This window comes from Dermacentor andersoni, chromosome 6 (assembly GCF_023375885.2).
Source record: "Dermacentor andersoni chromosome 6, qqDerAnde1_hic_scaffold, whole genome shotgun sequence".
In the NCBI taxonomy this organism is placed as follows: Eukaryota; Metazoa; Arthropoda; class Arachnida; order Ixodida; family Ixodidae; genus Dermacentor; species Dermacentor andersoni.
Window position 1 is genome coordinate 69,438,535 of NC_092819.1, and position 27,052 is coordinate 69,465,586.

General features: G+C 45.6%; 2 protein-coding genes across 2 annotated transcripts in view; one reads left to right on the plus strand and one right to left on the minus strand.

The window, feature by feature from the left end:
• Nucleotides 1-27,052, plus strand: part of LOC129382439 (uncharacterized) — a 182,380-nt gene that overhangs the window by 84,567 nt on the left and 70,761 nt on the right. The window lies entirely within an intron of this gene.
• LOC129382438 (uncharacterized) overlaps nucleotides 12,039-27,052 on the minus strand; it is a 34,302-nt gene continuing 19,288 nt past the window's right edge. Inside the window, exons 3-5 of the mRNA XM_055066369.1 lie at nucleotides 24,153-24,223; nucleotides 23,401-23,487; nucleotides 12,039-12,206 (exon numbers count right to left, since the gene is read on the minus strand). Of these exons, the coding sequence (XP_054922344.1) occupies nucleotides 12,082-12,206; nucleotides 23,401-23,487; nucleotides 24,153-24,223 (283 nt within the window). The 3' untranslated portion in view covers nucleotides 12,039-12,081. The remainder of the gene's footprint in view (nucleotides 12,207-23,400; nucleotides 23,488-24,152; nucleotides 24,224-27,052) is intronic.

Consider the following 27,052-nt stretch of genomic DNA (forward strand, 5'->3'; position numbering starts at 1 on the left):
ACAAAAGTGGGAGGAGCACGGAGCCCTGCTGGACACTAGAGAGAACTTTAGTTGTGGGTGAAAGATCATTATCGATAACAGTGAATTGACAACGACCGGATAGAAAACAACGAATCCATGTTAATATCAGCGGGTCAGGACGCCGGCATGAAAGTTTGGCTAAAAGGCGCTGATATGGTACACGATCGAAAGCTTTCGAGAAGTCGAGATATATGACGTCCATATGAAATTAGGAATATAAATTTAGGTGAAGATTGGTTGTGAAATGGAAAAGTTGTGTTTCGCATGAGTAACCGGATCTGAAGCCGTGCTGGTTGGGTAAAAAGAAGCTGTTGGAATCAAGGTGAGATGCAACTTGTGAATATATTACATGTTCTAGTAGTTTGCAAACTATGCATGATAGTGAAATCATTCGGTTGTTAGAAGGATCAGAGCGGTTACCTGCTTTAAAAACCGGTACCACCTTGCTCAGCTTCCAGTCCTCTGGAAATGAGCCGGTAGCAGTCGATTGCACGAATATTATTTGCAGAGACTGGCTTGATATGGTCCTTGGTGCATTTAAGTATCTTAGATGATATATTATCTCGCCCCGGGCCGCTTGAAACTTTAAGCCTTTCAATAATATTTATGATACCATGTGTAGTAATGATAACGGGCGGCATCTGTGAAAACGGAAACTTAGTTAGGGGAAGGATATCGAAGGACGGTTGATTAGTAAAAACTGAGGAAAAGTAAAAATTCATTATATCACTGCGTTTGTCTGGCGGAACTTCAGAACCATTATCGCTAACCAATGAAATATTATGTGATGACCTAATGCCGGGAGTTGAAAGTTTCCAGAATTTTTTTGGGTTGGAGCGAATAATGTCCTGTATATCCCGATGATAAAACCATGTTTTTGAGCATCGCAAGAGTTTTGTGTAATCGCGAAGACAAGAGATATACCTTTCCCAACGCAAAGTGCTAGCTGAATGTTTTGCTGCCCGGAAGAGTCGTTTCTTTTTATTTGAAAGTTTTCTGAGGGCATTAGAAAACCAGGGTCTGCTGACATCGCCTCGCATACAAACATGGGGTACATATAGGAAAACGAGTGATAACAATTTTTCTTTGAAAAGCAGCCAATTTTCATTTACTGTTCTGGAAGTGGAGGACATGCGGAAGTAATGAAGAAACTTGTCCAGCTCGGTGATAATATTCTGAATGTCAGCCTTTTGATAGTCTCGGATATATTTGACAGATGGTTGACGAGTAGGGATGGGTACGGACAGTTTGAACAATTAGGAACAATGATCGCTGAAACCGGCAATGCATGATAAGGACGGAATGGATTCAGGGTTCGAAGCAAGAAAAGGGTCAAGAGTATTGTTTTAGCTGGTTGGCATGTGAACTGTTTCTGTGAGATTGAAGGTAAGAACTAAATTAATAAACTCCTTCAATTGGCCACTGTGCCCCGATAAGTCAAGCCAGTTAATGTCACGGAAGTTGAAATCGCCACAAAGTAAGCATCTGGCGTGGGGATAACGGGCCTGAAGATCCGGTAGGATTGAATAAAGTTGGTTAACAAATGAAAGTCGGCGTCCGGGGCACGATAGCATGCAATTAAAATGATTATACTGGAAGAAAGTGTTATTTTCAGAGCAACAATCTCATGATTACTGATTGGTAAGACACAGAAGGAGGGCACACTCGACCTCACGAAAACAAGCACACCACCACCCCTCCGCCCCACACTGTCGCGCCTGTACATCGTGAAAGATCGCACATCGTGTAGCAACTCATCATTCGAGATATCAGAAATTAGCCAGCACTCAGTAAATATTGCTATGTCTGTATTACTATCATTTAGGAAGGCTTCAACAGCATCTTTGTTTGGCAGGTATCTTCAAATATTGGCTAGAAGAACCGCCCAAGTATGATAAGTCGGTGCGAAGTATCTCACGCAGGGTGACTGTGGCAGGGGGCGTGGCGGCGACCTGTAAACGGCTGGAGATTGCTATAATTGCAATTCCTCGACAGAATTTGTTTCGGAATTGTATATGAATTGTCTGCCATTCATGGTGAGCTTGTCCAATCGGATCTTAAAGTTAGTGCTTCTTTCTTGGGCGTAAGTGAAAAGCATTTTTAGGGCTGTTCGCACGCGTGCTCAATAATCATCAAGAATTGCGTAAGACGTATCTTTAAGCTTGGGTCCCGCTGATAGAATCTTCGATTTAACGTTGAAACGCCTGAATTTTACAGCTATAGGGCGCTTTTTGTCTGCTCGGAATTGCCCTAGCCGGTGCGCTCGCTCAATGCCGTCAGGATTTGCGGCAAGGGCAAGTTTTTCGGAGGAAAAGGAAATAATCTTGTTGTTTTTCATGTTATTTTTGCCTAAATGTTCATTTGGTATCCGACTTGCTTGTCATGTCGGGCGATGTGGAACTGAATCCCAGACCTTCGAACGGGGACGAACCTGTATCGCTTGTGTCTATTTCACACACACTGTCTCACTTGGAACAGTCCCAAACCACTATTCTCGCAGAACTTTCGCTAGTCCGCGCTGACCAAACTAATATAGAAGGTCAGGTCGGCCGCCTGTCCTCGCGTCTTCTTGTGCCTTGAAAACAAGCATGAAGAAACGAGCATCAAGAAACAAAAACATTAGGCTTCTCTTTGTTTGGGCTGGATATGAAACGTATAGACTTTATTTTTTTTTCTGAGAACGAACGCGTACCTATTCTACAGGTTTTCCCGCTCAGTTTAATCCAAACGCCATTGAAAATAACCCAGGTGCCAGCCAATTTAATTTGAGCGCCAGCATTTTTGCTCCAATTGTGAATAATTTAATCCAGGCGCCATCCGAATTAATCCGCGTGCCAACTCATTTAATTCTTGCGCCAGTCATTTTAATCCAAGTGCCACACATTTTAATCCCAGTGCCAGTCAATTTAATCCTGTTGGAAATTGATTGAGAAACAAATAATTCTTGGAGAAGAGGTCGTAACAGGCGTCATGAATGCTGTCTATTCGTTGATGTGTTCACTATATTGGCGTCAGCGCTAGAGGAGGACAGTTTCCACGCTACCGGTGTCGTCATGACTGCTTCAGAAACACTTCCCCGTGCTATACCGCTCACTCATTTCCTCCTTTTCAAGTCGCATATCCGAGTGACAAGAGTGACTCAAATAAGTGAGTCAGAATCATGACGGATATTACGCGACTTGGGCTGCGATCATGACATGCGATTTCCTTCCCTATCGTCTTGCATATCGATCGACATCGTTCTCAAGGGTAAAAACTTGCTTACCATTACTCAGGCACTTGACATAATCACTAAGCGATTCAATGTAGCTCACTAAGCTTGTATCTTGCATGCACTCTTATGCTTCCAACATGCATACCAAACGAAATGGTTCTGAGAATGTAACAGCTTATTCTTGAGTGACATGATTAAGTCACTAGTGACCTACTCGACGTCACCACCGTCGCACCTGTCCTAACCTGCCTACTAACACTAACATATCGAAGGAAATCGTTTTCAAAGCTTAAAAACCTGCTCCCTATCACTGACTCAAGTTGGAGTTGGAGTTGGAGTTGGAGTTTATTTCACCACAATGATTCAATGTTTACATGATCATACATGAGGCAAAGATACAATGTGTGGTGTGGAATGCGGGGAAAAAGCTGCGAGATAAACGCAGCTTGACTGGCCCCACATCCCAGCAAAACAAGGCAGAAAAGTGACAGCATTCGTAGTCATGGAAACAAGTAAATAGGCACATCAATACATAGTGAAATTGGTACAATAAGGAAATATAGTTATACAAAAACGAAAAAACGCATAAAAATTTGTACTCCTCGAGAAGACAAAAAAAATCGTAAAAATGCAGCATCTCATGCCACATTTTTTGCACCAAGTGACGTGATCACCAGTGACTCTCGTGACGTGACCACACTTCTCACGCATACACTATCCTAAACTGCCGGCATGCATATCAAACAAAGTGGCTTATAACCGGCTCACCATCACCCAGCCAATGAGGTGATCACTAGTGACTCACATGATGTCATCATGGTTTTCACCCAACCACGCCCTTCACAGCGCTTCTGTAGTGGTGGCGGTCTGACCTTTTTTCTGTGCTCCCCGTGCTACTGCTGCGCTTGATTTTTACCTGAGCTGACCGCGATGGAAGGTGGGACTCCTGAAGACGAACAGGCGAGCGTCGTGCGAAAGCAGGGTCCTCCGTTCAAGGATCAAAACAAGCCACGAGGGAAAAACAGCAAGGTGTCTGACGTCGACCGATCAAGGATCGTCGAAGCCTCAGGGCGCGTCGGAGATTTGAGACAACTCGCCGAGACGCTGGGCATAAGCCGAAAAACTGTAAGGTCAATTGCAGCGACAGACCGTGAAGTGTCTCTGAAAACGGGGGGCTCCATCAGAAAGTTTGGTAGCGACGTTGTCGCCGTCGTAACAAGAACTGTCGACGGGAACCCAGCGTTCACGCTGAAACAGATAAAGCGAACCATTGAACAAGAAATACCTGGCGTCACAATCAGCACCAGTTCTGTTGACCGCCTCCTCGACGCACACACCTACTCCATCAAATTAGCGACCAAGAGGCCTGTGGACTGCAACCGCTCCGACGTGAAGAAGAAGCGAAAAAAGTATGCGGAATAGTTACAAACCAATGGGCCCCGGGTTTGCCGCGTTTACGTCGACGAAACAAGTTACAATATATGGTGCTCAAGAATATTCGGCCGCGCAAAAAATGGTATGGCAGCGCTCCAGACGACGACTTCGACGAAAGGCGCGAACATCAACATCATCGCCTGCATGTCGGCAAACGGTGTGCTGCACTGGCGAATTGTCGAAAGAGTCCATTGGATCGTATTCAATGACTTTCTCGCCGACGTTTCGGCCCAGGTTGACTCTGAGGAGCCGGATACAGAGGCCGTCTTCATTTTCGACAACGCTTCCGCTCACAATCGCGCAGAACAGGCAAATCTGGTCAGCTCGAACGATTCCATCAAGCGCCTACCGCCATACAGCCCTTTTTTTAATCCCGTTGTGGAAGTTTTCTCCAACTTTAAATGTCAAGTGAAACAGTACTTCAGTGAGCGGCGCGACGCAGTGCTGGTGACTCCGCAAGGAGTCACACAAAAGGAGCACAGGCTCTCGTTGCTTGTGAATGCTGCAGAACACGCAATGCCACTTGTTCAACGCGTGGATTACGCTGCATTTGATAGGCACAACTTTTCTTTCGTTCAGGCTTCGCTTAGAGAGGAGGACATGCAGTTATTCTCGGTTTGTTCCTATAATCCCATTCAGCAAGTGCCCTGGTACCTTGTGAAACTAAATACCGCATCGAATAAATTACATCTTTTCGTTCAAAAGATCTTACGGTATCTTTGTACATCTAGTGTCGAGCGAGATGTCTCATAAAATATATCACGACGCTATTTTGTCGGTTGTACTTCTTGCAGTCCATCCTCGAGCTTTAGGAGGAAAGAATGCGCACTCAAATCCTACGCATCCGAGATTCAGCTATTCGTCGATTTTCCACTTATATTTGATTAACGTGCGGCAACCATCAAAGTGCAAGCCAATGCAATATTTCCTTTTGAGGTCGGTTGCATAACAAGGTTGCTGGCCGTATTAGAACCATAGTTACATAATGACCAATTTATTTGTAAGAAAAAGGTGTGACTCAATTCGTATATTTCGCCTTTTGAAAATATTTTTATATTAATGCAGCCCTTATTGGAGAGTGCGTGCTATTTTAAATAGTCTTCATGATGACGTCATGTGAGTCACCATCATAACATGGATTGCGCGTGTCAATTCACCTCTTCTCTAAGACGATATCTTGAACGAGTTCGGAACAGCGCATCGTAAGTCACTTGTGATCACGTCATATTAATGAGCGATAGTAAGCAGCTACCTGCCCTTTGAAAATCATTTCTTTTGACATACGTGCCGGCAGGTAAGGGGAGTTGACACTCGCTTGCGAATGTAGTGACGTCACATGAGTCGCTAGTGATCACCTCATTCGACTTTGTAATAGTGAGCAGTTTGTAAGTCTTTAAAAGCCATTTCGTTTGATGTGCATGTCGGTAGGTTAGGAGAGTGCATGGTTAGGCGAGAAACGTGATGACGTCACGTGAGTCACTAGTGATCACCTCATTTGACTTTGTGATAATGAGCAGGATGTTACTCTTCATAAGCGATTTCGTTTGATATGCATGTCGGCAGGTTAGGAGAGTGCATGGTTGGGTGAGAACCATGACGACATCATGTGAGTCACTAGTGATCACCTCATTGGCTGCGTGATGGTGAGCCGGTTATTACCTTTTATAAGCCACTTTGTTTGATATGCATGCCGGCAGTTTAGGATAGTGCATGCGTGAGAAGCGTGATGACGTTACAAGAGTTACCAGTGATCACGTCACTTGAGTCAGCGATAGGGAGCAGGTTTTTAAGCTTTGAAAGCTATTTCCTTTGATATGTTAGTAAAGGTGCGACGGTGGTGACGTCGAGTAGGTCACTAGTGACCTAATCATGTCACTCAAGAATAAACTGTTACATTCTCAGAACCATTTCGTTTGATACGAATGTTGGAAGCATAAGAGCGCATGCAAGATACAAGCTTAGTGAGCTATATTGAATCGCTTAGTGATTACGTCAAGTGCCTGAGTAATGGTGAGCAAGTTTTTACCCTTGCAAACGATGTCGATCGATATGCAAGACGATAGGGAAGGAAATCGCATGTCATTATCGCAACCCAGGTCGCGTAATAACCTTCACGATTCTGACTCACTTATGTGAGTTACTCTTGTCACTCGGATATGCGACTGGAAAAGGAGCAAATGAGCGAGCGGTATAACACGGAAGTGTTTCTGAAGCAGCCATGACGACACCGGTAGCGTGGAAACTGTGCCCCTATAGTGCTGACACCAATATAGTGAAGACATCAATGAATAGACGGCATTCATGACGCCTTTTACGACCTCTTCTGCAAGAATTATTTGTTTCTCGATCAATTTCCAACAGGATTAAATTGACTGGCACTGGGATTAAAATGTGTGGCACTTGTATTAAAATGGCTAGCGCAAGGATTAAATGAGTTGGCACGCGGATTAATTCGGATGGCGCTGGGATTAAATGTGGTGGCGCCTGGATTAAATTATCGGCACTGAGATTAAAAATGCTGGCGCTCAGATTAAATTGGCTGGCACCTGGATTATTTTCAATGGCGTTTGGATTAAACTGAGTGGGAAAACCTGTAGATGACATGCGAAACACCAATATAAGTTTAAAGCAGCGGTTTTACGCTGCTTTTCACTCTGCGTCCGCGGTTGCTTGAAACGTATTTGTTGTGCATGTGTGTTATACTGTCATAATCCATTGTTTTCTGTTCGAGTATATTTCTACTATTTGTGTGCTTTATAGCTTTCGAATTCGTACGCATACGGATAATAATACTTCTGAAAAATTTTGTTAACAGTAAACCTTCTCTTTTAAAGCGTAAGTACAAAACATTCAGTAAAGCAATGAAGGGGGCTAGTTGGTGAACGTTCATGGTTATATTGCGCTCACTTTTACGAACACGATATTAAGGAAGGGAAGCGCGTTCTTTAACAGTATTAGACAGTTGGTAGTTTGCGCTACATCCGTCCACGTCCTGCCCTTCCTTAATATCGTGTTTGTGAAACTGAGCGCAATATAACCATGTACAAAACATTCGTTGGAGTATATTGTCGATTATGTGCCATCAGCTAGTCACAAAAGGAGGAAAAAACGATAAACATATGGGATCTAACGTTAACAATGTTCTATGGTAATGTATTCGTAATATAGCATTTAAAAATACGTTCCGACCAACAGGTCTCGCTGATATTGCCAAACCATATTGTAGCCGAGCACGCATTCCCGGAGAAAAAGAGGAATTTACTTAAAACTGGAATTATTAGCCTGGTACGTTTGTTACTGCCTGTGCTGCTCTCTTTCATTCTATTACAGTGAGATTTAACCGTAGTTCCATCGGTTACCGAAACTGGTATACAGCTTCTTTATTACCGCTTTTAGTCGCAAGCTTAAAGGAAAGCGTCCCACCAACCTCACATTGATCGCTGGGCCTGTTTTGTATATGCGTTATTCCACCGACAGTAAGGCTTAGTCCGTGGAATCCACATAGAACCCGCGTAGAGACGCTTTATACCCATTGCTCACATCCTCCTGATGTGAAATATTGCAGATTGTTACGAGTACGCGAGAGAGGCTGGTAACACCGTCCTGGCATTACTCGACGTAGTCGTTTTAATCCTAATGTATGCAGTTACTTAGTCTCCGTTGAAGATGACATTTCCGATCATAAAGCAGCGTTCTTTTCTTGCATACTGGCGAAAAGAAGTACACAGACAGAGAGAGAGAGAGAAAAGGGAAGGAACGACAGGGAGGTTAGCCAGTGTAAATACCGGCTGGCTACCCTGTGCTGGGAAAAGGGGTAAAGGGAATAAAAGGAGAAGGAAGAGAGAAGAAAAAAGAACAAGAAAAATGCACACAGTAACGCGATGTTACGCGCAACAATAGTCAAAGGCGTTCGCGCAATTCACATGTCCTTAAGAACTTGAGCAAGGCCCTTAAGGCCTTGAGTGCCGAAACCCGTCTGGGCCAGTGTCCTAGAACTTTCTCTTCTGTGAAGGGGCGATTGTCCAGTTTTTCGAGCACGGTCACGAGCACTTCTCTTTGCGCATTGTAACGTGGACAGTCACAGAGGAGGTGCGCGATCGTCTCTTCGCAGCCGCAGGTGTCGCAAGCAGGGCTGTCGGCCATTCCAATACAGAAGGAATATGAGTTCGTGAACGCCACGCCGAGCCATAGGCGGCACAGAAGTGTTGCTTCCGCTCGTGGCAACCCTGGTGGAAGACGGAGTTGCAAACTTGGATCAAATCTGTGAAGACGTGTGTTCGTGACTTCGCTGGTGTTCCACAGAGTTAGCGTAAGCTCGCGTGCGAGCGAGCGAAGACTTGTGGCTGCATCTGTTCTTGACAGCAGTATGGGTACAATCTGGGCACCATCATGGGCCGACCGGGCAGTGTCATCCGCACTGTCATTCCCCGAAATTCCGCAGTGACCCGGTATCCACTGGTAGATGATGTTGTGTCCCTTGTCAATTGCGTAATGGTGGAGTAGTCGGATGTCTGCGACTAATTGTACATTTGGTCCGTGGTTGAAAGGGGACAGCAGACACTGGAGGGCTGCCTTTGAATCACAAAAGATGGACCATGAATGTGGTGAATCGGGACCTATAAACTCCAGAGCAGCACGGATAGCTGCGAGTTCTGCAGCCGTCGATGATGTAACGTGAGACGTCTTGAATTTGATAGTGACAGATTGAGCGGGAAGTACCACTGCTCCAGCTGAACTATTACAGGAGACAGAACCGTCCGTGTAAACGTGAGTGCGTTCGTTGTGTTTTTCATGTAAGAATGAAAGGACGGTTTGTTTGAGGGCGATAGATGACATTTCCGTTTTCTTTTTCATGCCGGGAATAACAAGAAGGGCCTGGAGTGGATGCAGGCACCACAGCGGTAGAGATGGCCGTGCTGCATGTGTGAAGGTTGACGGTAAACTTCCGTGGTTGGCGGCAATAATTCTCCTAAACGCTGAACGAGGTCGAGCGGCAGGAAGGGAGGCGAGATGATGCGATGGAAGTCGGGCAAAGTGCCTGATGTTCACCCGTAAGGAGTCGATATGAATATACGTATCGATAGGGTGGTCATGCGCGATGGCTATTGTTGCTGCCGTTGATGCACACCTCCGAAGGCCAAGACAAATTCTCAGAGCTTGAGCTTGTACAGATTGGAGGGCTCGGAGGTTGGTCTTACCGGTCCCACCTAGTACAGGTAAGCTGTAGCGTAGGAGACACAAGAACAGTGCGTTATAGAGTTGGAGCATTGCACTCACAGACGCACCCCATGACTTTCCTGCAAGAAATCTGAGCACGTCTGGTATCATCACTAGTTTCCTTTTTAGGTAAGAGACGTGAGGACTGCAGGAGAGGTTTCGATCTATTATTACTCCTAGAAAACGGTGCGTCTTCTCGTAGGCAGTTGGCTGTCCATTAATTCTAACAACGTATTGTCTCATTGCTTTGCGCGTGAAAGCGACCATAGAGCACTTCTGGGAGGACACCTCCAAACCTCGTGCTCGAAGATAGCTGGATGTTAGTGTGGCTGCTTTTTGCAGTCTGGCGCGCACCTGCGGACGCGTCACTCCTGATGACCAAATGCATATATCGTCTGCATAGATCGACACATGGACGGATTGTGGAACGGTGTGAACCAGGTGTGAACAGGCAGAACAAAATACATGTTGTTAAGCATAATTCCGAGGCTGACCTCCAGGCCATTTTGGATCATCTGTGGGTCTTTTGCAACATTATTCCTGATAATGGGTCCACCGTTTGGAATAAAATGAAATCTGCCATACATTACTGCATTGATAAGTTTTTCCCGAGCAAACGTGTTAAAAAAATACAAATAACGCAATGGGGTGCTAGTGATACAACAGATTCGCACGGCAAGCTATAGCGTGCGAGAAAGAAGGAAAACCGCTGTAGATTTACCTAATTGAAAACGAAGCTTGCAGCTTAGCTAACCGAAGCCAAAATGAGATACCTGAACTACTTGCTCCCTAACTTCTTGAAAAATCACCCTGATAGATTCTCGAAGTGCTTATTCGACAAGCACAAAAACTGACAGCGATATCAGTGTACGGCCATATAGTAAGTAGTGCCACCAAAATAGCCAACCAGTTCAAGTGCTATTTTCACTCAGCATTCACTCAGGAAGACCACATTGACACGACTAATAATTCTCTTCCTATGATATCTGGCGATTTAGTAACTGTCAAAAGTGTGTTTTCTTTGGTGCTGAATCTTAACACTAAATGTTTTTCAGGCCCAGACGGTATACCTTATGTATTTCTGCAACGGTACGCTGAATCTATAGATCTACCAGAAAGCCTGCCTTCATTCTTAGCGCTCGGCCTGAGCTTTTCCCGGTAAACATTACGGTTACAAACGCTGCAGTTGCCAGAAAATGTGCGAAGCTGTCAGGGATTTTTGAATGCTATGGCGTTTCAGTCTTAAAAGCAAAGCTTAAGCGTCTTCGAAAATTTTTATCTCCTTCAATCGTCACCACCATAATAATTTTATTTCATTTCTTCAGCAGAAACCTCCACCATTATCTTAAAGCTTTTTGCAGATGAGCCTTGATGGAAGTCGACAAGTTTAAATACTTGGGAGTCAAGGCTACTCATAGACTATCATGGGGTATCCATATTGACGACGTTTCTTCATTTTCCTCCTGCTGCTAGATCTTGGGACTGCACTACATACTAAATAAGCAAATAAATAAATAAATACGTAGTATACAGCTTGTGCAGACTACACACTGATGACAGTTTATCCAGAAAAGATGTGGGCCTTGGTAGATAGAATGGTGCTCAAGGAACACTTGCTATTTTAGTGATTGAGTATGTTTCCAAGTCGGGGCAGCTCTAAGCAATGCATCAATTTAGTAGCAAGAACAAAGGCGCTGAAGCGCCTTCTTTTTGTGGGTGTACAGATTGTTCATTAGACGGTTGCAATTACTCAGAATCATTGGGTCATAGTTATGTGCTTCAAACATGCGTTCAGCAACAGGCACCTCTGGGCTGAATGATTCGAAACAGCCCCACCATGAATCAGTAGTTTTCCCACATAAGCGAATGAAGGCTAGTTGTTGCCCCTTAGGTTCGACCAATACGAACACTCGTTTTTCAAGTCCATTACAAATCGATGAGCAAAGGCTGTTCTATTCGAATTCGATTGCAGAATTCACTATATAAGTGCTGATCATGTACCTACTGCTACGAGTTTTGGCATACCCTTAACAAAATGCAGATAATGAAAGCCTACCTGCGTTGCGAATAGACCTGTGCAATGGTCCACTGCATCTCCATTAAACTGTTTCGATGAGGTGATACGTCAAAAGTCTGGATATATGATGTGAAACTTTATTTCCATTCTATATTGGTCTTACGCTTCAATTTTCGCTCTAGTTTGTATTGCATGTGTCGCTGGTGTACCGAGTTACGCCAGTGCCGCAGCTCTGCTTGAATGCGTCCAGACAGTTCTTGGGGACAGCATCCTCAGTTCCTCTTGCTTCCCAGAGAAAACAAACTGAAACGGAAGTAGTACAAATGCGCTTCTTCGCAACAATATTAAAACGGTCCTGTGCGAAAGGGACGTGCTTTAAAAAACGTGTTCCATAGCTTTACTGATGCGCATGTTAAGCTTGTAAAACATATTCTACAACCGCGCACGACAAACTTCCAAATAACTTTTACAAAAAAAAGCGATGCCACATAAACTGTTTTGTCAGTAATGCGGGGCCTCTGAGGTTGCAGTGTTGATCGCTGAGTAGCGTTCCTGCGCAACAGCAAGGCATTTATACATAAATCTTGCTGTTGCATAATGCCACCTTCTCTAACAAGAACCAAGATGCATGAGAAGCCTCTTCTTCAAACCTGCATTTATCTCACATAACTCAAAATTTTCGAGAAAGCTTGAGTATCTCATATCATTCCATACATAATTTTTCTTTATGAATTTTCCCTCTAATATTTAGCCTCTAATACTCATGACTCTCTTTCACCAGCGTTTTTCAAAATACATGTGCATTCAGTAACAGTGTAAAGAAACGATGGAGAAGATCGCTTCCATTTACCTTCCATTGGGAATAGTACCTTTTACACTAAATGGCACTCTTTCACTTTTTACTCTTCTACACTTGCACAACTATTCGTGCCTAGTCTGTAGTCACGAAGTGTTCAATAGTAAAGTCAAGTCTGAAGCACCGCACAGACAACGGGCCTCCAGTTGCATGACTTTTGTCGTTTCAAATATTTCCCTCGCAGGCGTAAATAAAATCTGCGTACTGCGTAGTGAGCAAACGATGATAGGGACTGACGAATGGAGTGTAGATGCATTACTGGTGCCGGTACCGGAGATTCTGTCGTGGTGCTTCTGCGGCAACATGATTACGTGGCTCAGTGTGCTAGTGCCGAAGAGCCTAAACTTGAAAGAATTGCTCTTCATTTCTTAAGTAGTGTGTTTTGTTTTCAAGAACAGAGTGGTAATTACTCATATAAAGGCACTCACCCACATGACGATTGCGAGGACAATTTTTGTGATCGTCATCGCCTCCATAAACCGCATTTAACGTTGAGGCGATGTTCTAGAGGCAACTCCTGAAATATTGGTCTTCTCTTTAATGTGTTCGACTTACGATATGTTACGCGATGTCCGGGGGCTGCCTACCTATGCATATATGTATGTTTGTTTCTATCTGTCTACGTTTGTTTTCCATGGTTTTCCCGCCTACCTGGGTCATTGCGTATTTCTGGGTGGAACAAGTAGGATAACGGGCTGTGATGTTGACGTAACAGGGTTCGAAGCCGGCCACGGAGAAAGTTGGGTGACTGGGTATGTCTCAATACGTACACGCGTGCTATGGTGCGTGATTTTCTAGGCACTGTGGTTCGAAGAAACACTTCGACGCCGGCTTAGAGTATTAGGTATGTGCTACTCGCTGTGTGCTGCTCTTCAATGAGCCTCTCTGAAGCCAATGAACCCACATCAGAAGGGTTCCTCAAGGACATAAACCGGGCGCTTTTAGCCATGTTTACGTTGTGGATATGTGCCGCATAGGGTATGTGCCGCTTTTCAAAGAATGCCTCTCACGGCAACCTATTAGGGGGATCAACGAAGAATACACTAGTTAGGTGACCTTTTTCAGTGAACCTCTAGTGAATTTGACTCACTGGGTAAGTGTCGGTGAGTATGCGGCAAGCGAGGGAACAATTATCAGCGTTAGCTGGCCCCGACGCGTCACGTTTCTCGTCTCGGAGGCCATGCGCGGATTTTTCGGCAGTGCTACTAGATGGCGCAGCGCTTCTGGCAAGAAGCGCTACAGCGGGGTGTGGTTGCTGCATAATGCGCTTCTCAGCGTTCGCATACACCGGCTCGCCATGTATTTCGGAGGCCACGCACAGGCTTCGCGATGGCGGTGCTAGATGGCGCTGAGTGTTCTTAGGAAAGCGCGAAAAAGGAGTGCCGCTGCAGTAAATGCCTCAAAAGAGTTTGCCTTGAGCAGCCGCTCCCAACCGCCCCTATGCACTTCAACTTGTTGATAGGCGGGACTGCGTTCAAACTTACAGCGCTGCGTCCATGGAAGGTTGGATCCTCCTTCTGAAGCCGGGGCACGATGACTTCTAGGAATTCTAGGTCCTCATAACAGGCGAGCGTTGCTGAACAGTTTTCTAGTGTCGCGAGGACGAATGAATTCCGGCAGAACCCATCTTAAGATGTATATTGAAGTTAATGCGATAAGCATTCACACAATGTACCGAGCACGTAGCCACTTAGCGTATTGACTAAGGCACCTTTATTTAAAATCGGTATTGATCGTCCTAAAACTTCAAGTGATTCGGTTATATGCAACATACGCTGTATCCCTAAATGGCCCGCTTTGTTATGACCATCGCTCGCCAAGGTAATCTCCCCAGGGTAGCACGGTATAGCGACGGATCATGCAGGGACGAAGATGTAATTAATGAAGACAGAATGACGTCGATAGAAGGACGAACGCCAGTCTATGAGGACAAGAGCATGACGACAATGAGATGGCTCTGAAGCGATCACGATAAATAAACACGATGCAATTGCAATACCACGGCGGCGGTGACATAATTCCGATTCATTGACGATTCCATGATTATAACGGAATGAAGGAGAAATTATGTTGATGCAACGAGGGCGGTAGCATGACGACGAAGGCATGAAAACAATTGGATTACATTTCTGAAATTATGGTAAAGGCGCGATAACCGCGGTGCGATTGTGACCTGGTGACGATGGAATGACAAGCGCACCACGATGATAACATGATGACTGCAGCATGGCCACGACTTCTTGACCAAAATAGCGCAACGACGACAGTATGAGGAGAATCAGATGACGAAGCTGGAATGACGACGATGGAATGACCGAGACGGGATCTTGACCACGTTATGACAACAAATGCATGACGACGACCGTATGTCGTCGACGCAATGACAATGTCGACATAATCACGGATGAATGACTACAGCATGATTACGATAAAATGATGTCGATTGAATTGTGAAGACTGTATGACGGTGAGGATATGACGACCATTTGATGGCGTTTTGAAATGATGACGGCTTGTACGAGAACGGTACGATAACGACATGAGTAGAACGGGATGATCTTGACTGTAAGACGACGATGGAACCACCATGACCCGAAGGACATACGTAGTGGCTCACATTAGTAGACAGTGGGGTTACATGCCATAAGATAGATAGATAGATAGATAGATAGATAGATAGATAGATAGATAGATAGATAGATAGATAGATAGATAGATAGATAGATAGATAGATAGATAGATAGATAGATAGATAGATAGATAGATAGATAGATAGATAGATAGATAGATAGATAGATAGATAGATAGATAGATAGATAGATAGATAGATAGATAGATAAAAAGTGCCTCAAGTAGGCAAAGAATGGTGACAGCCTTAAAAAGTGGAGTGCCCAGTATATTTTCCTTTCATCACTGGTATCGTTTTCTCCGTGGCCGAAGAGTGCCGGTAATGTACAGTGATCTGTGCATCGTACAGCTGCTGTCTCATAGCCTGCCTATGTCGGCTTTGCCATAAATAGACAGACACCGCTGGCACAAAATTTGCATAGGGCTGCAGTTTTTGTAGTCTTCAGTTTGTGAAGTTACTGTGGCAAGTTCTAGCCTAAGCCGGGCCAGGCTCAGGCCCGGGCCGTACCCTAGCTCACAGGTCCTAAGCCCTAGATTGGGCCGAGTCCGAGTCAGCAATTGCTTACCCGGCGTAAGCTCCGCCCGCGGGCCAGCTCGGCCGCGTGGATCGCTCTAATATGCGTACCATTATTAATCATATAAAAGTAAATCTGTTTACAAGCATCCGAAATGGACCACGCGCGCTGGAGCAGCCAGGGAAGCGCTTGCCCCAACCTCCATATCCAAACTCTTTCGCTGTTTTGTCACGAGCAAGAAAGCAAAACCACGCCCCACTGGTCCCTCTGCATCTTTTCATCAAGCGAAACAGCAATTATTAGGGAATGCAACTTTAAAAAAACTGAAGACAGAAGAGAAGGAAGAGAAAGAAAAGCTGCTCCATGGTGCATTTTGTGAAGAACTCCAGTGACATGTTAGTACAACCGTTATGTGGAAACTTCTGCTCACCCAAGATAACTTAATAATTTGTCTTTTTTTTGTAAATCCATTGAGGACGCTTTACCAAGTCCTTATTCTCAAACGGTGGGATACACAGGGTATTTGTGTTAACCATACATATCTTTTTATAGAAAAGTTATCAGCGTAGCAAACGTGTTCTTGCAGACGAGTTTCTAGGTGACACGGACACACTTTGCATCCAATAGCGTAAGCGTCAAAAGGATAATTAACAAAAATTCATTAGATAACTTTTCCATTAGCGCCTTGGGAGCTGTCGCCTAAATTTGGAGGCGGTGGAACTTTCATACACACGCATCCTTTAAAAATCTAGGAATGCGAGCCGAATTTACGATGTTAATCGTCAAATGCCAAAGATCAACACGGCAATATCTAGGCTTGAGCGCTTCTCTCTGTGCGTCATACGGCAACGCCTTCCAAATAAGTCTTGGGCGACGCTCGAAAGACGGCATCAAGTGGCAAATCTTACCTGGCAGACTGCAGCAAATGCTTGCCACCCAAAGCGCGCCGTATCACTAGCTGCCGCGACTGACACACTGACCGACACGTTCACTTACCCACTACCTCGAACTTGTCGTCACGCGGCACTTCGGTTTGACATTATAGGGGGCCCGCCTGTTCTGAACTCCTGCGGCTTTCGGTTGGGATGTTGCCTGAATTTACAGCTGAAATTCGATGACATGTCAAATTAGGTGCGACTTTGAAGATGCTTTTGGAAAAAGTTAGGGTTCATTAAGGTGCGGTTGCCTTCACTTTCCCCATTTCAGTACCTGCTCCTAAGGCAGAAATAAAAATTTTATTAATAAGATTTTGGTAATTGGTTTTCTGACCCCCTCACGTTTGTTAGCGGCAAAGTACTTCCACCTAGCCAAGGAATTACTCTGCAAAAAATACCGCATTCACTGTGCTTATAGCCTGTTTAAGGAGCATGTGTCTTTTTCCGAAATTAATAACTTGTAATGAAAAACTATAATTCGCCAACTGTCGTTTAAAAGGAGGCTTTACATTTAAGACTGAGATTACTACAAAAGAGCGCAGATACTCTTTTGTATCACGTTCACAGTGCCTATTCTTATGAGATTCGTTTCATTATAAACGAAACTTCAATATTTGGAGAAGAACAAAGTTAGCTTGAAACGGGGTAAGTGCATTCTTGGCTGATACGTTTCTGGCTATCGATAAGTTCTCCAACTGAGTACCTTACGTTAACGCCAGGCTCTTTCGGTGTTAAATGACATACGATGGCTTAAAGATGTTGTATAGGCAAAAATCTAAATAGCTATCTAGCTAGAAACAATCGTGACTATGAAAGTGAAAAGTACGTATAAGAAGCAGCAATTGTGTTCGGCTCAAATATGCATCTTTTGGCGCTTATGAGTGATTTATGCTGTTAACAACCAATCAAATGTTTTTGCCATATTAAAGGCTTCCAGGCCTTGGAGCAGTGTTAACACTTCAGGCTCATCCTTACACTTGACGCTGGGTCAGAAGTGGATCCTACCACAAATCTGGAAGAGAAATCGGTTGGGGGCGTCCTAGGATCAAAACAAATGATGCATTTATCACCCTTGTGTTTTGCACCTTTTGCGAAGTTATCCTAAACGATGAACACTTTTTCGGAAGCTCTGGTTTGTCGGGTTCAGTCTACCGTATCTTCAATTACTTCTTATTCAAAACTGCAGGTGGGGATGCTAGTTTCGTTTTTCTAATTAGCAGTGGTCGATAACTTTTGCAGGACTTCGCAGGACTAAACTGTCATTATAATTTGAACTGTCGCGAGAATCTGTAGTCTCGTCTGTCAAATGCAATATTTTTTTTACAAACCTGTACAGTAGTTGTCTAGAAAAAGATTTCTGCGTTTCATACACAATTGAGAAATATCGAAGCTTGCGTTAGGCTCGGATACTAGTGCTTTAGTGAGAGTATATCTTCAGAACGGCAATGTGGTTCTACTTTGTGATTTCCGGGTCACACACAGAAACTTAGTGCTCCAGTCAGTTAGGCGGCCAAGTCTGGAAGTTATGCATTGCCAATAACTAGTGACACTGAAAACCAGGGCACCCACATCACGGGCACCTGCGCTTTACAATGTGCACACAGCTCTTCTATATATAGAACATTTGACGTGCAAACATTGCGAATGGTTATGTTGCGGTCAAGTACAACGCCTACAGCACCGGCACTTCTACAGTCAAGATATGTACAAAGTGACTGCACACTTACAGGTCTGCTTCCTGCTCAAAGTGTTCCGGTGAAAATCTCGAACATCTCCATGATCAAAAACGGCCGTGGCTTAGCTTGGTTAAGCCTGGTGATTGCGAAGCAATAGTGTGTTATTCTCGGATCAGCTGGTAGTATGGCTGGTGGTAGTCTTGGGTTATGCTAGTGTTACGGCTTACAGTGAATCATTTAAGAGGAAGTCATCCGTGGAATCCGTGTATGCCGACAAACATTTCCCTCACCTGCGTGAGGGAAATCGTACCATCGTAACATCTGGCTGTATGACTGCCTTGGCGAGAGGAGCGGAGCTGTTTTATACAGCTGGTGTGGCGTCACTCTGACCATAGCGCCCCTGGTGAGAGGAGCGGGAGCTAGGCCGCCGTTGGTGGCTACCGCCTCGCCACGCGACGGCGTGAGATGGGGCCCCGTTTTTACTCAGCTGGTGCGACGTCACACCGGCCGTAGCGCCTCTGGTGAGAGGAGCGGGAGTTAGACCACCGTTGGTGGCTACCGCCTCGCCTCGCGACGGCGTGAGATGGGGCCCCGTTTTTACACAGCTGGTGTGACGTCACTCTAGGTCACGTGGTGTGACGTCACGCAGCGAGGTCATGCTAAAGGTCAATGGTGCCTACCACCGCCTCGCCACGGAACGGGCTGAAGTGCGACCTAAAGTAGTATTGCTTCGCAATAAAAGCAAAGTGTAAACATTCCGCGAGAATCCACCTCACGTTGAAGGCCAACGTTAACGGAGGAGGAGGAGGAGCAGATTTTAATCAACAGAAAGGAGGAGAGGTCGGCCTGGAGAGCGTGTCTCTAGCCTGCTACTCCTCACTGGGGAAAGGGGAAGTGGGAAATACAGGGAAAGGTAGGTGGCGGGTGATTATGTTATGGTACAATGAGATACTATATACACGTTGTCCAATATGCGGATGCGCACTGTAGACGCAATGCACGTAAGAGTAACCTTGTCCATACCCAGGGAAAGGTAGGTGGCGGGTGATTATGTTATGGTACAATGAGATACTATATGAACGTTGGCCTACATGCGGACGCGCACTGTAGACGCAATACACGTAAGAATAATCTTGTCCATGCAAAAAGTAATATTGTCCCAAAAAGTTCTTGCGCAAACACATTTCGTACTGACTGCACGTCTCACAGCTTCTAGAGGCGATCGCCTAGATCAGCCTCGCTTAAAAAGTCCAAAGTGATTTTATGGCACGTTGGGCACAGTGAACACTCCTCCACGCGCCCAAAAGCTTTTGTTCTGAAAAGGGGCGGGAGTCCAAGCTGTCAACTGTAGATTTGAGTGTTTTTCGTTCGGCCGCATATTGAGGGCACACACAAAGTACGTGAGCTATTGTCTCGAGAGTGTGACAGACGCTACATTCAGGGTCCCGTGCTTGTCCAATCTTGTGAAGGTATCGGTGGGTGTATGCCACACCCAGCCGTAATCGATGAATGAGTGTTTCCTGGCTTCTCCGCAAGCGAAGTGGAAGCCGGAATTGTAATCCAGCGTCAAGTCTATGAAGGCGCTCTTGTCGATGATCGGGGTTGTCCCAATGTCGTGCCGTAGAAGTTTTAAGGGAGGTATGGAGCAAGGCGTTAATGTCATACCGGGAAAAATGAATTTTTATAATACTTCCGTCAGTGTGCGCCTTTTTTGCTTCCGCGTCAGCCTGTTCGTTTCCAGCTATTCCACAATGGCCAGGAATCCACTGCAGCACGATGGTATGCCTGAAGTGAGGCGCCTCAGCAAGTAGAGATATGATGTCATGAACCAGAGGACTATATGCGGTTCTGTCACTCATATAATTGCTGATGAGTTGCAGTGCTGGTTTTGAGTCACAGAACACTGTCCACTTCTCGAGACTCTGTTGCAGCATGCAGCGAACTGCTTCTCGAACTCCGGTCAACTCAGCTGCTGTAGACGACGTTCTGTGTCTTATCTTGAATCGTTGTGCAATCCCCATTCCTGGCACCGTGTAGGCCGCCACGGAAGAGGTCTGCGTCACAGAACCATCTGTAAAAACATGTTCGTAATATCCATACATGTAAGCAATGTATGATAGCGCGAAATGCTTGAGCCCAGCAAGCGGCATCTTCGACTTCTTCGTTATTCCAGGGATTGAGAGTCTCACCGTTGGCTTTGCCATCGTCCAGAGTGGAACTTGGGGTATGTCATACGGTTGGAAGTCCGATGGCAATAAGTCTTGCTGCGACAACACGGCTTCTGAGTAGGCAGACACAGACCGTACGCTTGTGACGTTCGTGAGTGGATGATTCTTGTGTCTGGTCAGTAGCCTTAGATGCACTCGCAATGGCTCATGTTGCAGATAAACTCGAGCTGGGCACGCACGTGCCTCTGCAATCGTGCCCCTGCAATCGTGCCCCAAGTAGACGCACATCGTGGTAGTCCAAGGCAAATTCTCAGTGCGCGAGTCTGAGCGCTTTCTAGTGTGCGTACAGCAGTTGTACAAATCCGAGAAAGTACAGGCGCACTGTAGCGGAGGTAGCCAACAAAAAGTGCCTGGTAGAGCTGCAGAAGGGACGATTTGGATGGCCTCCATGATTTTCCATACATATGTCGAATGATCTGAGTAAAGCTGTCTAGCTTTTTTCTTAATCCAGAGAGGTGCTTCGACCAAGGAAAGTCACGGTCGATGATGACTCCGAGAAACTTGTAGTGGGTTACTGAAGGTATAATCTTCCCGTCAATCATAACGGGGTAGCAGGTCATTGACTTCCGTGTAAATGCCATGGACACACTTTTTTCCGGTGAGAGCTGCAGTCCGCGACTGTTTAGGTATGTCGACGTTATCAACACCGCGCGCTGCAGCTTCGTTTGCACTTGCAAGCGCGTTAAGCTCGTGGTCTATATACATGTGTCGTCTGCGTACACAGAGACCGAGACTGTGCCTGCATGTTCTTTGACCAGTCCAATGAGAACGATATTAAATAAGGTTGGGCTCAATACACCTCCTTGAGGCACTCCACGATAGACGGGGTGGTTCTTTGTTTCACCGTCTGGAGTTGTCATGAATATAGTTCTCTCTTGAAGATAGCTGGCTATCCATTGATGGATACGTCCCCCGACGCCACATTCTTCTAGGGCATTTAAAATTGCATCATGTAGAACGTTGTCCAAAGCACCCTTGATATCTAGAAAGACAGCAGCCGTTAATCGACGGCGACGTTTCTGATGTTGAACAGTTGTTACTAGGTCAATGACGCTGTCGATTGACGACCTACCCTTTCGGAAACCTGTCATTGCGTCTGGATATATATTACGTTTCTCCAAAAACCACTCCAGGCGCGTCAAAACCATGCGTTCCATGGTTTTAGCTATGCAACTGGCAAGCGTCACAGGCCTGTAGGAAAGCATAGTATGGGGTGTCTTGCCTGGTTTTAATAATGCCACGATTTTGCTTGTCTTCCAGTGTGCAGGCACAGTTCCCGAGGACCAAGAGAGATTGTATAAAGCAAGGAGCTCTTCAGCCGCTCGAGGGCCTAGATGGCGCAAGGTAGAATAGGTAATGCCATCAGGACCAGGCGCACTTGAGTGTCTTGAACAGGAAATCGCTGCACGTAGCTCTTGCAGCGTGAATGGGAGGTCGAGACGATCGTCCCATTGTTGGAGGAGCACACCTGAGCACTGAATCTATCGTTGTTGTAGATCCAGAGAGGTGTATGTAGAAATCTTCCGCGATTTCCTTCTCCCTGCGCGTCTGGATGATAGCCAAAGTTCGGAAGGGACGTAGCTGTTGTGGAGGAGATGATAGTGCTCGTACAACATGCCATATTGTGGACAACGGTTTTCTTGGGTCCAGGCTAGTGCAAAAGGACCTCCAACGTTGTCTGACGAGCTTGTCTAAGTATCTTTTAATTTTCTTTTGCACACGGCGTGCCGTCCTCAAGTCTGATATCAATTTAGTTCGCCTGTATTTCCTCTCCGCGCGACGTCGGACTGCCCGCAGCTCTAATGCGCTCTTCAATCTCTTTCGGTGAAATTACACAGTTGCAGGATTCTTCTAGCTTGTTCTGAAAGGCATCCCAGTCAGTGCGTCGCGTATGAGAACTTGGAAGTCTTGTAAACCATCTCAGTTGTACATAAGTAGGTAGGTGATCACTGCTATACGTTTCAGCATCTGTGCACCAGACAGCAGAAGACGAAAGGCATCGTGAAGCGATAACGGCATTAGAGTTGAAGCAATGTTGTGACAGGCCTTATTGCGAATGAAAACGGATTCCTTTGTCTCGCTTCCCACCGAGCACGCTGCGCCATCTGGCGACGCTGCCGCTAAGTGCGCGCGTGGCGCGAGTTCTATTTGACCGAGAACCAGTGAACAATCAGATGTATTTTTTGTCATTGAAGAGCAGCACATAAGCCGTAGTACAAACCCAATTTGCGTCAAAAAGGTTCATTGAGGAGCAGCACAGACAAAGTGTCATATATGATATAACTAGTGCTATACGCTGTAAAAAAAGGCTCCTGTGGCAGCGACACGTAGTGTTCTGTGGCAGCGACACGAACTGTGTTCCCACAGCACAGCAGCTCGATGATTACTAATTGTACTATGAACCACCTGTGCAATAACGAAAGTTAGCAATACAATGGTTAGAGACACAAACAGGCAGACAGACAGGGCGACAGGGAATCGAGCAACCTAAGAATTCTAAATGAAATAATCTGTACAAAGCATTTAAATCGCTAGGAACGAGCAGAGCTTGCACAAAAATGTGAGGAATAGTAAATCGTAGTTTCTGACTAAAGACATCGAATTCGTAATAACCATCTGTTTGTTGATGATGTAGTAAATTTTTCTGCAGATCTCTCACCTTCTTTTTGTCCCATGAAAAATTTGGTAACAATACAGCTTTTGTAATTGCTGTACACAACTTGGGCAACAAAAGACTGAGAGGTGTCTGGAAAGAGAAACGTTTTAAGTTCAATTTCAGCTGATTTGTTTCAGAAGCAGATTTCTAAAACATGGTCTTTCAGTGTATTTTCGGTGAGAGGAAGACGTGGAATGCAAACACATAATTAAAAATTGCTAAATGGCTATGATTGCTTGCTGACTTCAAAGTGCTAGTGCCTCGGCTGTATTTGAAAGTAAAAAAAATTTACCGGTACTAAGTAGTATGGCCCACTATATTTGGGGCCACGTAATAAAATTTTTCCAATCTAAGGGTATATTGTGAATTATTCATGTACAGAATTGATGAGCGAACTCTGTTTTAGAACTGAGGGAATAAAACATCAAAAGTATTGTCGGTGGGTTTCACACAAAGAGGGAGCAGGAAACGTTTATTAGAAATAATAAAAGATAACCCTTAAGTGAAGGGTTTCCTGATGTGGTTGTCAGTGCAAATAACTGCTTCATTATACCTTCTCTATAGCTTCAATTTCAGCTGTTTTTCAACCTTCACTCGAAATGACATAGTATCATCTTGGTGTCTCTGCCCTAATGCTTCGATGGAGATTTGCGGTTTCCACAAGTGTCGCATGCACTTGAACGTAAAGTTAGACGTGAAGAAAATAGAGAAAAACTATCTGTTTTTACACAAGTGAGACGCGGAATATTTCTTACCGTCATTTATTTGCGCAACAGCCATGTCGGGCGCACCTCCACCAACAGCGTAGTTGATTCGAACGTCTTTCCTAGAAAAGAAAAAGTAAAATGCAAAAATAAAACGCACGCTCTTCTATTTCGCACACTTGTAGGCGCGCTGAAAACAATGCATGATACATGCACAGAATAATAATCCCCAAAGCTGTAGGCGCACGTATATTATCTAAAATAAAAACCAGTGTGCTCAGTAGCGATATCTCAACTCCCCGAATGCTTTCTAGAGGGAGCAAAACACGGGCCAAAAGCTGTGACAGTGTTATTTATGATAAAAAAAAAAATTGCCGACAATTGCGATACTTCCGAAGGCCAAATTTCAGTGCAGTGCGCGTACAATCGCTCTCGTGCGGCACGTTCCAAGCGCAGGGCAGTGTGGCGCGACTGCCTCGCTAATCTAGGCACCGCGAGAGCGAGCGCGTGGGGTCAGCGAGTGGGTGACACGTGGTAGCGATTCACAGAAGCCACCGCCGACAGACCCAGACCATGCCCGCTTATCCAACGGCCGGGCCCGGACGTTGATGACGATGTTGATGATGATGACTTAATAGCGTCTCCTTTGAAACAGGGTGGTGACAAATAGTCGCCTAGCCTGCTCGATTTAATAGGGTATGTTATACATGTTGTAAATGTGAAGCATTTGTTCGGAAAATTTTCCACCTTTACAGTATCTATCAAGCAGCCTACGTCATGGTGCTCTAATGGTCGTTTCGTTAACTTGGTATTTAACAAAAGTGGTATAGTATGACAAGAGTTTGTGACGAAAATAAATGAGAGACGATCAAGCTCCGTAGGCAATCCTCGGATTCTCCTGCTGGCCCGGTGAATAGAGGTGTTCACTAGTAAAGGGCTGGTACTCCTGCTACAAGGAGTGGCTTGTGGCATCGGGTGAGCCGTACCCATCACCTCCACCAGTTTTGTCACGAAAAGAGAAATGAAGATGCACCCGGTGTCGGTGAGACAGACAGTCGTATAATATGGCGCACAAAATACTCAAACCGGTGTCCTCAGCCTCTACTTCTTTTTCTTCAGCGCCCGCCTCTTGCCGAGCGCGCGTTCCAGCACTTCTTTCTCAGCGCTGGCTCGTGACACCTAGCGGCAAAATTGTAAATACTGTCTTTCTATACTCTCAAAATCATCGTAACAACATTTTTTCTCACTGGTCTACACGCCGCGTGTTAGGGGGTAGGAGCCATTGCAACGACCAACTTACGGCATTCGCCATCACTGGGGTTTGATCTTAACCTAGGGTGTGGCGCCACAGCCCAAGCGCAGGCAATGGCGAAAGTCATGCGCCGATGATGCGGAACGCTTTCAAAGCCTAGTCATTCACTGCATCATTATTTTACCACTCTGCTCTTCTACGGTACGCGATGATGGTGACAAGGAAACGCCAACTATACTTCGTTCCATACATAGACGTCAACGCTGTGGAAGCTGCGCAAAAAGTTCGGTCCCGAAATGTTATCCCTCCGGTGTTCCGTCTATGCTTCGCTGTGCGAGAAAAGCGTTCGCTCATGTGAGCATGCACGTGAGACTCCTCGCGACGGGTTGCAAATAAAAACCCGGGAATAACAAAAATAACAATGATTTAAAACAATGCATTAGCAGTCGTATACCACATACCGTTTGTTTCCAAGGATTAAAACTTCCTTCATTCATAACTGAGGCTATAAAAAAGACCATTGCACACAATTGCGGTAACAAAAAAAAAATCACCGCCCCTTCCAGTCTATGAAGATGGTCGAACGGCGAAGCTGTGTTCGTTCTTCATTCTATACGCCGCCGATGTGTTTGCTCGTTTCAGGCGCGCACTTCGGAATAGGATTCTCGGCACTCCCGTTTAAAGGGGTTGAGACACCAAATTTTGAGGTTACAAAAGTGTGTTGTAGGCTGCTTCTGTATGCGAGGACACCTACAACTTGGTATAGGACGCTGCAAACATTTGAATATAATTTTAATTCAGCTCCAAAATGTCATTAAATCTCCTTCTCGTGGTCGAAACCCATCGCTAGCGCGGCTGCTATCACGTGCAGCGGAGGAACGAAAATATTGGCGTCATCGCAAACTAGCACAAAAACGGGACGTATGATGAGTAGCGATTAAATGCCGATTACGGAGCCTGCTGAACCGAGCGACCGAGCCTAGCCTCCTCTATGACCGAGCTACAGGCATATAGAAATCCTTCCTCTATGCTACAGGCTTCTAGAACAATGTAACCGAGCTAACCCTGGCCCCTAGCAAACCGAGACACGCACAGCGCTATAGGGCAGAGAAGTTAATTGACATATCATTTGCGAGTCGCATTGTTCGGCAGCTCGGAGCCGTCTCTCGTTCTCTTGGCATTTCTCAATGGCCCGTCCACGTTACCGGCACGGCAACTCGCCGCACGCCGTTTGCCATCGCGGCCCCCGTGCGACGGCCGTTTTGCTCATGAACGGCGAGATTTCTCGCCGTAGAGAGTATGTACTGGGACCCATTTGTACGGCTTCCGTACGGCGAAGGGGCTAATCAGCGACCGAGAAGTGGTCACTCTGGCACCGGCAGCTGCCTCATCGCCGCTGATCGTTCGGCGGCGCCGATATCATCGCTAGACCTTTTCCGGCTCACGTTAAAGCTAAAGCTGACGGCGCTTCGGAATGAATCACCGATTCTCACAAGCCACAATATTTTCTTACCGTTGTTGTCGCTCTTCGCACTAACTATAATAATCGCGACATGCACTACTAGTCGCCAGTTATTTACCCCTGCTGGCAGAGCACGCGTATGCGCGAGCAGGCGACGCAGCATAGTTTCACGTACTTTTGTGACTCACGTGACCAAGCCTTGTTGCGTTTCCTCTCCTACGACGTCATAGCATCTCC